Genomic DNA, 12,327 nt, shown 5'->3' on the forward strand with positions numbered 1-12,327 from the left:
AGCCCCAGACCATCACACTACCACCACCATGTTTGACTGTTGGTATGATGTTCTTTTTATGAAATCCTGTGTTGGTTTTACGCCAGATATAACGGGACACACACCTTGCAAAAAGTTCAACTTTTGTCGCATCAGTCCACAGAATATTTGACCAAAAGTCTTGGGGATAATCAAGATTTTTTTTGGCAAATGTGAAGCCTTTGTGTTTTTTTTGTTCAGCAATTGCTTTTGCCTTGGAACTCTCCCATGGATGCTGTTTTTGCCCAGTCTCTTTCTTATTGTTGAATCATGAACACTGACCTTAATTGAGGCAAGTGAGGCCTGCAGTTCTTTAGATGTTGTTCTGGGTTCTTTTATGACCTCCTGGATGAGTCGTCTCTTGGCAGCGTGAGGAGAAGTATGGCGTAAACTCATCTTTAGAGCATCGATTCCACATGCTGCAGGAGATCTATGAAGAGGCCAATGCACTGCTGCACATCCACGGATCACTCATATATGACATGCAAACACAGATTCGCAACCTCACTATGATAGTAGAGCGTGTGAGGCGCAATCCTGGCTGTATGATCAATATCATCCGCACAAATCCGCTCCTCGGTGCCCAAGATACCCTTCATCCAGGTCAGCATGACTAGGTACTGCAGATTTTGAAAGTGGTTATTTGATCATTAAAGGGGTAGTTCACCCAAAATTTAAAATGGTGTCATCACTTACTCACCCTGATGTCATTCCAAACAGGTACGACTTTCTGAACAAAATAGAAGATATTTTGAAATATTTTTGTCCATCAAATGAAAGTCAAAAACAACACTGGACCCCACTGACTTTCATTATATGGTTGGGGAATTTTTTACAATCTTCATTTGGCGAGTAAATGATAACAGATGTGTAATTCTTGGGTGAACTCAAATAAGAAAAAATAATACTACAAGGTCATTGGCATCTCAGAACTCGTACTGACATATTTGGACATTTTTAACAAAAGCTTGTTTTGATTAAATATTTGTTTCCTCAGAGGTTCAGCATGTAAGGAACTGCCCTCTTGACTGTGCATCTCTGTACTACAATGGAGTCCACAGATCTGGGATTTTTACTGTTGTCCCTTCAATACGATCGACTCCTGTAGAAGTTTATTGTGATATGGAGACCCAAGGTTTGCATGTTTGTGTTTATAGACAGGAGGTTTTGGTTACATTAGGAGCATTAGTGGATGTTACTTGAGATTAAAGAACCATTCTTTGGACCAGGAGGTGGATGGACCATGTTTCAGCGTCGACAGGATAGAAAGGTCAACTTCAACCGCAAATGGACAGAATACAGGGATGGCTTCGGAGATCTGCGTGCAGAATTCTGGCTAGGAAACGATCACATCCATGATATCTCCAGCCAGGGAGAGTATTCCCTTCGTATTGACCTTGAGGACTGGAATGGCAAGCACAAACACGCACTGTACCAGAACTTCTGGTAAACATTTGGAAAGATAGTCTGAATATTTCTAAGAACACTTAGTTATTTTTGTTTTCAGTGTACTTTAATAAAATATTTAATTATTATTATAAAATTATTAAATGTAAAATATTTGAAAACAATGTTAAATGTTAATCTTAAATTTCAGATACACTAATATTAAAATATCTGACGTATTTATATAAGATATTACAATTTTAATACAGCAATATTCAATTATATTGAATATAAAGTATTATATAAAATATTAAATATACAGATTCATTATTTAACTATAAAATAATAATATTACATTATTATATATTACAATACTAATATTACATTAAGTTTTTTTTTCTGAACCTGGTCTGAAATGTTGCATCATATTATTTTCATTTCTTAAATGTTCTTACGAGAAAATCCAAACATTACAGATGCTCCAAAATAAAATAAATAGTTCAACCAAAAATGAAAATTTGTTGTAAATTTACTGACCCTCAGGCCATCTAAGATAGATGAGTTTTTTCTTCATCTGAACAGATTTAAATAAATTTAGCATTAAATCAGTTGCTCACCAGTGGATGCTCTGCAGTGAATGGGTGCCGTCAGAATGAATGGTTTAAAGTTAAAACATCTTTTTTTTAAAATTTGTTTATTACAAACACGCAGCTTTTCACTTCACAAGATGTTGATTGATGGACTGGAGTCATGTGGATTACTTGTTGATTATTGTGACGTTTTTATCAGCTGATTGGACTCTCATTCTGACGGCACCCATTCACTGCAGAGGAGCCATTGGTGAACAAGTGATGTATTTTGAGCAAAAAAGGTGCTTTTTCTAAACCACTCAAGCAAAAATTCTTGCTTTGGCAGGATTGAGAACGAGGACAACCTCTACCGTCTCCATGTATCAGGATTCAGTGGTACAGCTGAAGACTCGTTTGGCTGGTACCATGACAAGCAAAGCTTCAGCACTCCAGACACAGGTGACATCTGTGCTGAGATATCTCACGGAGGCTGGTGGTACCATCAGTGCTTCTTTGCCAACCTCAATGGAGTGTATTATAAGGTCTAATACAAATGAAGCAAAAACGAAACCTTTCCGAGATATAAAATATGAGCCCAGCCATCTTATCTGTGTCCTGTGTTTATCTTGACCACCAGGGGGGGCGTTACTCTGCCAAAGGGAAGAATCTTCTGGGGCCTGATGGGATTGTGTGGTACTCATGGAAGGACTCAGATTACTATTCCTTGAAGAAGGTGAGCATGATGATCCGCCCACGGACCTACAGGTCCCGTCTCTCTCCATAACACCGCTTTAGGGCCTGTGTAAAACAATACTGCAGTGACATCATCAGGTCATTGTTGATTCTCCGTGGCTAAGCAATTACGTAAACTGTGGTTAAAGGGAAAGTCTCATCTGGACGTTCAAGATAAGATTTTGGCCACACGTGTCTCATAATCTTGGTCTTTGGCACACTGAACCATTCAATGTAAAGTAACTAAAATAAGCAAATTATAAAACATGCATTATTAGATTATCATGGATAATTTTTTAACTTGTACAAAAAAACAAAAAAACAATTGTATTTGATTTGGATCATCATTATTAATTAAATTAGAAAAAATTCAGAACATGATATAATTTTGATACACACTTTATGTTAATTGGTGTTATTGTTACACTTTCTTTGGCTGGATATATTCAGAGGTTTCTTTCTTTTTTAAGATTATGTTTTTAAAGAACAAACGGGATAGGGGGTAATTCAAGGTAAGAAAGGGATAATTCACTCAAAAATGAAAATTCTGCCATCATTTACTAATCTTCCACTTTTTCCAAATCTGTATGAGTTTCTTTCTTCTGTTAAATGCAAAAAAACAAAAAAACAACAACAAACAAACAAACAAAAAAACAGATACTTTGAATCATGTTGGTAAGCAAACAGTTGACGGTAACCATTGACTTACATAGTATTTTTTTCCAATACCAGGGAAGAAAATGGCTATTGTCAACTATTTGGTTACCAACATTCTTCAAAATATCTTCTTTTGAACAGAAGAAAGAAACTCATACAGGTTTGGAACAAGTGGAAGCTGAGTAAATGATGGCAGAATTTTTGTGTGAAGGAGCCCTTTAAGAAAAACTTTCCCCCCCCCTGAAATAAAATAAATTCTTAATAATTTAAAAAGTCTAAATAATGATTAAAACCAATCTTGATTATTAAAAAATATATATAATTTTAATTTTAAAAAGAGTTTAATAATTGTAAGGGTATTCTTAATAGAACATTTGAGAAAGCTCTATTAATAGATATCCTACCACACATGGCACATGCAAATATGTTTGCTGTTTAAGCCTCAGTAATTCAGTGTAATTCAGAGGTAACAGGCACTCAAATAATCCCAAAATGTACAGCCTTGTAATGCCTAAATGTATGTTTCACAACATTGTTTACATTTTGTAAATACTTTGAGAACATATAAAAAAACGTCTTAGTTTTTGACAAATGTCCTGCTATATTATCTACAGCTGTATGTTTGACTTTCCTTGTTCTACCTCTCTGCATTAAGCTTCAGACTACTTTATAATGAGATAAACATATCTGCACCATCCATTAAGACTCTTCAGCCTATCACACACTAACAGGAAGGGTGGAACAGACCAGCAAATGAATGTGGCACTGAAATAAGAGGTTTTGAGGGGCATCACATGATTTGATGATTATTTGCATTACAAAGTCCCAGAACAAAGATAAAATAAGAGACCCTTTATGGTCAAAGAATGAAAATAAGCCGCCCCATGTTTAAGGGAAGGAAACAGAATCGGAGGAGAAAGAGTTTCCTTGCTTGAGGTCACTCTCACATGAGGTCATCATGCTCATTTCCTCATCTTCCTTTCTAAAGCCAAAGATTTGTTTCCTCTTTCAAAGAAAGAAAATTGACTTGAGCTAGCATAAATACTGCATATTTCTACCATCTTCTCAAAAAAATACATTTCTGTGCTCTTGCTAGATCTGCAAAATCAATTTTGACACTAGGCCAAAAAATGCAGAGCATTCATGGCCATCACAACTCTCCTCACAAACTTGGAAAATGTATAAAGACAGATTTATTACACACTGGAGGGCTAGTTAAAAACACATTTTATACACAGAGTGTGATGAAGATAAATTTTTAGTTTTGTTTTGCATAGAACCTTTTACCACAGGTAAAAGACAATGTCCTTATTGCTTTTATTCAATACATACCACTTCTAAATATCTGACATATTTAATTTCACATACTGTACTACAAGAAAATAAAATCATGTCAGACAATTTAAGACGTTAATAAACTCATTTGGTTTAGAAGGCCCAGTCTAAGTGAACGCGTCCCTGAGAGACCTGAATTAAATGTCTTAAAGGAATAGTTCACTCATAAATGAAAATTTGCTGAAAATGTACTCACCGCCAGGCCATCCAAGATGTAGATGAGTTTGTTTCTTCATCAGAATTGATTTGGAGAAATTTAGCCTTATATCACTTGTCCACCAATGGATCTTCTGCAGTGAATGGGTGCCGTCAGAATAAGAGTCCAAACAGCTGATAAAACATCACAATAATTCACACATGGACTCCAGTCCATCAATTAATGTCTTGTGAAGTAAAAGCAAGTGATATACTGTAATGCTAAATTTCTCCAAATCAATTCTGATGAAGAAACAAACTCATCTACACCTTGAAAGCAAATTTTTAGAAAATTTTCATTTTTGCATGAACTATTCTTTTAACGTCGGGGAGTGTTACATTAGCTTAAGTAACAGTTAAGATTTGTATTTCCCTTGTTTCCGTGAACAAAATATTTGGTGAATGATGATTTGCACATCTAACATTGTTTGTTCCCTTATAACCTATATTTTATATATGATACAATTAGGGCTGCACGATAAATCGCATGCGATATTTAACGCGCATCTTGTCAGAAAAGCCGGTTCTGTAATCAGCGGTAAATCTCCATCACGTGCGTGCTTTCACATTGAGCAGCATTAACTACACAGAGCCGTTGTTCACTGACGAGCTCCAAACAGCTGATAAAACATCACAATAATTCACACATGGACTCCAGTCCATCAATTAATGTCTTGTGAAGTAAAAGCAAGTGATATACTGTAATGCTAAATTTCTCCAAATCAATTCTGATGAAGAAACAAACTCATCTACACCTTGAAAGCAAATTTTTAGAAAATTTTCATTTTTGCATGAACTATTCTTTTAACGTCGGGGAGTGTTACATTAGCTTAAGTAACAGTTAAGATTTGTATTTCCCTTGTTTCCGTGAACAAAATATTTGGTGAATGATGATTTGCACATCTAACATTGTTTGTTCCCTTATAACCTATATTTTATATATGATACAATTAGGGCTGCACGATAAATTGCATGCGATATTTAACGCGCATCGATTTATCGTGCAGCCCTAGATACAATGCAACAATACAGAAGTTTGTGGAAACAAGATGGTTAATTGTGAATTAGCATTAAAAAAAGCAAAAGCAGCATCCTTTTTTGAAGTTCCACAGTTTAGAGCGAGTCCTTATATGGTGGTATACTGACCAAGCGCTTTCTTCAGCTTTTCAGCAATCTATCCAATCAGAACACACAAGAACGTTACATACATAGTATGTTGCATTACATATGTCATGTTTATGGTGTCCATGCAAACTAGAATCCCACCACTCACCGTTTCATAGAATTTCACCTGTTCCTCCAGGTAGAACTGCATGAGTCTGTTGTAGTCATAGATACGGTTGCTATGGAAGTGATTCATCTCCGCTAGAGAAACAGATGGCAAGTCTAAGATTACACGTGTGTGACAAACACTACAATTAAGCACACAGGTGCACGTATAAAAGACTACCGTGACAAAGGGTCTTTCACTGACAGACAACACTTTACTAACGTACCTTGCAATGCATAAGACATGGTGCTGAGGTTCTTTTCCATAATGTGTTTATCTTGTTGGCTAACCTTATTCATCGTCACCAAATGATCAGCCTCTTTTACTTTATCAATGGCAGCCTGAGGGGAAAGAATTGTTTAAATACAAATACAATTTTATATATATATATATATATATATGAATGTATATTACTTTTTCCATTTCTTCTGAAAAGGTACCTTTAAATTAAAGTAAAAAAAATAAAACACTAAATGTTGAAAGGCAAAAGGTGAATGGTTTATACCTTGTGAACTGCTACTGTGTCAGGGAAGCAGCCTAGTAGTCCCTTGTATTCGTTGTTTGTCTCCATCAGGAAGTGTAGATCTTTTTTTGGCTGATAAACAAATGTTATCTTATTGAAACAAATGTTTAAACTCATGGATAATGCTAAAAACAGCTATCATGGATGTTACTATCACAGGGTAGCCTTGTGGTTACAATTCTATCAACAGCACAGGATGTGAGGAAACATGCTAATGATGAGTAAATGACACTGGTAGAGGTTCAAGGACTGGACGGTTTGTTGAAGTATTCATGTGAGGAAATACTGTACTTCTGATACCTGTCCTGCAACGAGTTCTGCTATTTCCTCATACGTTTTTCCTGTTGCACTCAATGCTTCCGTCAGAGTTGATTCCCCTTAAAATAAGGTGCACAAAAACCATCAACAAAACATGATTAGATAATCATTAGATAATCAAAAAATTTTTATATGTCTATGCGAGCATTTTAACGAACAAAGCTCCAGTTTCCTACTTGGGTATGCACTAGTGTTGAAAACCGATGATAGGTTCTGAAATGCTTTTCCAATCTGCCGATACTCCTTTTGTAATGCTGTTGATTTAAAAGCAGAAGATTTTTAATATGGACAAATCACAAGACAGTAACAGTAATTAAATAATCTACATATTTGACTGTACTTACTTAAAGCTGCAGTCCGTAACTTTTTTTGGTTAAAAATGATCCGAAATCAATATTTGAGCAAGTACATAACCAGCCAGTGTGTTCAAAACTATGCCGTACTTTAGCCCGATTCACATCGTTTAGCTCAGTGTTTCCCAACCTTTTTTTAGTCGCGGCACCCTTTGGAAATTTTAACAAACTTGTGGCACCCTACAAAATTAATTTTGTCACAATATTTGAATTTCTAACTTCGATATGATCATTTGAAAAGTATAGGTATTCGGTACAACAGGGAAGAACTGCAGAATATAATGTCATACAGATATTTTTAATATTATTAAAAAATTGTGTCCATCAATGGTGGCAATCAGTAGGCTAATTTCTAATGAAGAGACCAATTTATATGACAGATTTTAATGCCGCGGCACCCCGGTTGGGAAACACTGGGTTAGCTTATAATAATGTTTTTTAATTTGAGTGGTACTGGTAGGAGATAGCATACGTGGGATTACACAAGATTTGTATTTTAAAGACAACCAGTTCGAAGGATGAATAATTTGCCTTTTGGGTTAGAATAATTTCTTTATAGGAAATTTGAATGGTATGACAAATAGAGATTAGACTGTACAGAAATTTAAATCTACACGCTAATACACACTATACACATAGTCACGCAATGCTGTTCAAAACATTAGATTCATCCGCGCTGAAGCCATGCCGTCGCACAACCCACGCAAGGAAGATAATTGTGCAAATAACTGCAATTGCAGGTTTTCAAACAGAGGTGGCGACAAAGAGGCAAAAGTTACTATAGCTTTAAGTATAGAGTTACTGTGGTGATGAGGAAATATAGTATGCAAACTCACGGCCTGTACATCTCTTCCAGTGAAGATGCCCAACAGCCAGTAGTTCTTTAACACTGTTGTCCATAGATCTAGTAAATTGGCTGTACATTTCATACTTCTGCTCCCTACAATCACATCAAATAAGACAATTGTTTTATTAAATACATATATTACATTATAAGAAATGATGAAATTATATAATATAATATAATATAATATAATATAATATAACATGTAATTTGGGGTTTAGGGTAGGTAAGATTTAATATTTTTGAAATAAGTCTCTTGTGCTCACCCAGGCTGCATTTATTTTATATTTATTTTACACACACACACACACACACAGACACACACAAAAACTACATGTCCATTACTATTATACATATTTTAACAAACGCACCTTCTCATCTCTGTAGTTAAGGAAGAGCTGGAAAACGTCACTATTTGAGATCACCGGATGCCGGCACATGCGGGACATCCAGCCCTGCAGGCGTTCCATGCGCATTTTGATAAATTCCTCTTCAAATCGGCCTAAAGAGAAACAGAAGACAGATGCTAGGAAGTCTACCAGGCAAAAACACTTTTTATTGGTGACTATTAAAAAAACAAGAAGCTTTTCTAAAGTGACCAGATAGATCACTATTACTTTTTTACTTTGTTCACCTGTAACTTGTTTGTCAGGTAGACATGGGATTGGCAGAGCACAGGCAAACTTCTCTACAAGCCTCTCATATAACCAGTCAAAGTGTTTGTATCTGTGGTTGACCGGTCTGTTTGTAGTCTGAAAAATAGTTAAACATAAAAATAAACTAAGACCCATTAGCAAAACAATTACAGTAAGTCAATATTTTTTAAGCAGTCCTGAGAGGTGCTTCAAAGGAACTTACATTAGGTGTGATCTGGTATTCGATGTAGCTCTTCAGGCCGTACATTTTTGACCCCTTTTTGGGATCAGCCACTACACAATCTAACTGAATTTGTGGATACAACCATACTGGACCCACCTCGCCCGCCTGCAAAATAAACATTCAGCCTTTTTTTCAAAGAATCAGAAACATGTTAATGTATCCATTCACCATACCACTTAAAACAAACCCAAGATTGTTTGATTATTCTGTTAACTATCTAATCAATCTTCAGGCATGGGATCAAATCACATGACAAAGACAAATAATTTACATAAATTGGCAGTTTGTCATTTCCTTTAGCTATGCTCTTGGTAAGCAGATACACCTCTGGATTTGGGGTCTTGGAGAACCCTGGAAACCTATGGGAAAAGATGGGATGAGCATTATTAAAGTTTATTTTATTAATGAAATATTAATATTGGCAGTTATCAAAACTAAAACATTACTTGTTGAGGGATATTTTCATAGTAGAGTGACCCCCGCCCCGCTGCATGGTTCCGCCCTCTTCCATCTGTGAACCTCCATAACCGACTGTCGACTTTCCATCATCGGAATCATCGTCCCATTCCTCATCAAAGGAATAGACAGAATCTACAGTCACATGACACAACAATCACCATCACCATCACATACAGTAATAAAATAGCAGACTGAAAAACTAAACGTTTTACTCATCATTCAAAAATGCATTTACATTTTTCAAAAGTATTAACATAACTAAAATCCTTTTTCCTGCTGTTCCAAGATACTGATTCAGAAGATCCAGCAATGGATTTTAACCATATTCCAAAACGACAGCTGAAGCTATTATTAATTATGTCCATAATGCACAATTTTTTATGAGTATGCTAAGGTGTACTTATTTTTCACAAGAGTATTCATACTGGAATGCATATGGAGGGGCCAGAAAAGGTTCTGCTTCCTTGTGCATATGTGAAAATACCGCTCTCGCTGTGGGAAGCATGTTTCAGATAACAGATAGCACAGACAACATGAATATCTCACGTGCTGTAGACAGTAAAGCAGCAACATCGCTGATGAGATGCTTCTGTTATAAAATGTACATGTGCCCTAATAACAAATACGTCACTATACACTTTCACACAGGAGCAAGTTAAACTTGAGCTTGGTTATATGGCTACCATTCAAAAGTTTGAGGTCGGTAAGATTTTAAGTTGTCTCTTATGCTCACCAAGGCTGTATTTATTTGGTCACAAATACAGTAAAAACAGTAATACTGTGAAAATAACAGTTTTCTATTAGAATATATTTTATAATGTCACTTTTTCCTGTGATGGCAAAGCTGAATTTTTAGCAGGAAGCAATGGTATCCATCTATTTCGCCATCTTCTCCTGCATACACTTTACTAAAAGTAGGGGTGAGCGATATGACCAAAATCGTATATCACGATACGAGTCATTTTATTTCACGATAACGATATATATCACAATATAGGCCTAGTTATTTTAGCTTTAAATAAGGTCTTTACGATATCAAAATGTTTGATACCATAGAAATTTCATAATTCTTCTCCTAAATAGAAGTATAGAAGCCTAAATAATAATAATAAAAAACCTCAAGCTTACTGAAGACAGGTAAACAGTCAGCAATTAAAAAAATAATAAGAAACTAATTACAAGCAATAGGACAAAATACTAGTGGAACAAATAAATAAGAAATGCTACATACATTGTATAAAGTAATCAAATGTACCGTATATTATTCACTGTGTAAATTAAATATATATTTCTTCTTATTAATTTTATTTAAGTGATTTAGTCAAGAGCAGTGAGAGATTTTCTCTCTTTTGTTGTTTGATTAACATGAATGACTGCTGTCACTTTAAGAGCTGCCCGGATCCAATATACTGTTACACATGTGTTTTCTTTCTCAACTGTTTGCTTTCACTTAAGACTTAAATTACAGCGTTTATGAGGTTACTTGCAAAGCTGGGCATTTTGACACACACAAGTGTGTGTATTTAACTATTCAAGGCCTATAAAGCGGCAAAAATAATGTGCGGCTTAAAATCGCTTGTTTTTAAACCGCAATGATTAAAGACATGTGCAAACGATACATTTTCGTGACCACTTAGCACAGCAATGTCATGTGTGCCTGTAACCGGGTTAGAGACGATAGACCAAAATCTACTGGTTGACAAATTCTACTGGTTAATCGTATCTACCGGTATATCGCCCACCCCTACCTACAAGTATTACATTTCTTTGGATAAATATCTTACTGACCCCAAACTTTGGAACAGAAGTTTAGATATATAGACAGATAATCATAAATGTTTAATGGAGGTTGTACTGTAAATGTTTTTCACATACCATTATTGCCTGCTGGTTCCTGTTCAGTGTAGTTCCAGTTGTCCGCAGGGTTGTTGTTGGACCATGTCGTGGCAGTCCAAGCCTCATTCCCGTTAACCCCCTACAGGCACATAAAAAACAACATTAAATCATTCTTTTGAACAAATCTACATCCATGCTGATGATCAAGACATTTGCTTTGCCATTTTGTAGGTATTGAGGTTGCCTAAATTATACAGGTTGTTATTTTAAGTTTAAAGTGGATTCTATCAGCTTTTTCCCACAATCCCCTACACAATCCCACAATCCTTGATTGACCCATTTTAATATCAAGTCAAGTGTCTGCTCAAATGATGAATAACCAAATTCACTACAATTTAAGGAACATCAGGTTCTTCCTTCCACCCACTTCCTTTTATAGGTTCCATAAATATCACTCATATGTTGCAACTAGATTACAGCGATTCTCTCTTGCTGGGTGGCCATATAAACAAAATGAAGCTGCCTTGTTCATATTCAAATTCTCACATAATATTTGCTTGTGCGTCTCCATTCGCCCCATGATACCATGGCTGACCTATAACATACAAAACAGACAGGCCAATGTCACCTAAAACTAACGCAGTGTTGATACTTCAGTACTAAAGATATTCCTGTAAAGATATTTTCAAGATTACTAATAACACATACTCTACTTTAAAGGGGTCATATGATGCGATTTCTATTTTTCCTTTTCTTTAGTGCGTTATGTAGCTATTTGTGCATGTATAAGATCTGCAGGGTTACAAAGCTCAAAGTCTCCCACAAAAGGATTTATTTATTCTATCTAAAAGAGAAGGCTGATCCAGACCGGGCTAAAACGACTCATTCAAACACGCCCCCACATCTCAACGTCACGATGTGGAAATATTTGCGTAATGCCACCCAAATGTTCA

At 35.7% G+C, this 12,327-nt stretch overlaps 2 protein-coding genes across 2 annotated transcripts in view; one reads left to right on the forward strand and one right to left on the reverse strand.

Moving 5' to 3' along the window:
- LOC107752809 (fibroleukin-like) overlaps positions 1 to 2,965 on the forward strand; it is a gene marked incomplete at its 5' end in the record, with an annotated part of 6,120 nt that extends 3,155 nt beyond the window's left edge. The window contains 5 exons of the mRNA XM_016568874.1: positions 387 to 621; positions 1,016 to 1,153; positions 1,248 to 1,464; positions 2,320 to 2,515; positions 2,611 to 2,965. Of these exons, the coding sequence (XP_016424360.1) occupies positions 387 to 621; positions 1,016 to 1,153; positions 1,248 to 1,464; positions 2,320 to 2,515; positions 2,611 to 2,757 (933 nt within the window). The remainder of the gene's footprint in view (positions 1 to 386; positions 622 to 1,015; positions 1,154 to 1,247; positions 1,465 to 2,319; positions 2,516 to 2,610) is intronic.
- A 2,941-nt stretch (positions 2,966 to 5,906) lies between these two features.
- LOC107752810 (sorting nexin-9-like) overlaps positions 5,907 to 12,327 on the reverse strand; it is a 15,920-nt gene continuing 9,499 nt past the window's right edge. The window contains exons 5-17 of the mRNA XM_016568876.1: positions 11,414 to 11,513; positions 9,526 to 9,670; positions 9,351 to 9,438; positions 9,059 to 9,184; positions 8,835 to 8,952; positions 8,564 to 8,702; positions 8,193 to 8,296; positions 7,180 to 7,257; positions 6,986 to 7,062; positions 6,668 to 6,757; positions 6,389 to 6,503; positions 6,166 to 6,257; positions 5,907 to 6,066 (exon numbers count right to left, since the gene is read on the reverse strand). Coding sequence (XP_016424362.1) covers positions 6,019 to 6,066; positions 6,166 to 6,257; positions 6,389 to 6,503; positions 6,668 to 6,757; positions 6,986 to 7,062; positions 7,180 to 7,257; positions 8,193 to 8,296; positions 8,564 to 8,702; positions 8,835 to 8,952; positions 9,059 to 9,184; positions 9,351 to 9,438; positions 9,526 to 9,670; positions 11,414 to 11,513 — 1,320 coding nt within the window. The 3' untranslated portion in view covers positions 5,907 to 6,018. The remainder of the gene's footprint in view (positions 6,067 to 6,165; positions 6,258 to 6,388; positions 6,504 to 6,667; positions 6,758 to 6,985; positions 7,063 to 7,179; positions 7,258 to 8,192; positions 8,297 to 8,563; positions 8,703 to 8,834; positions 8,953 to 9,058; positions 9,185 to 9,350; positions 9,439 to 9,525; positions 9,671 to 11,413; positions 11,514 to 12,327) is intronic.

The sequence above is a fragment of the Sinocyclocheilus rhinocerous genome, unplaced genomic scaffold, assembly GCF_001515625.1.
Source record: "Sinocyclocheilus rhinocerous isolate Xijiao unplaced genomic scaffold, SAMN03320098_v1.1 scaffold61, whole genome shotgun sequence".
NCBI classification, from domain to species: Eukaryota; Metazoa; Chordata; class Actinopteri; order Cypriniformes; family Cyprinidae; genus Sinocyclocheilus; species Sinocyclocheilus rhinocerous.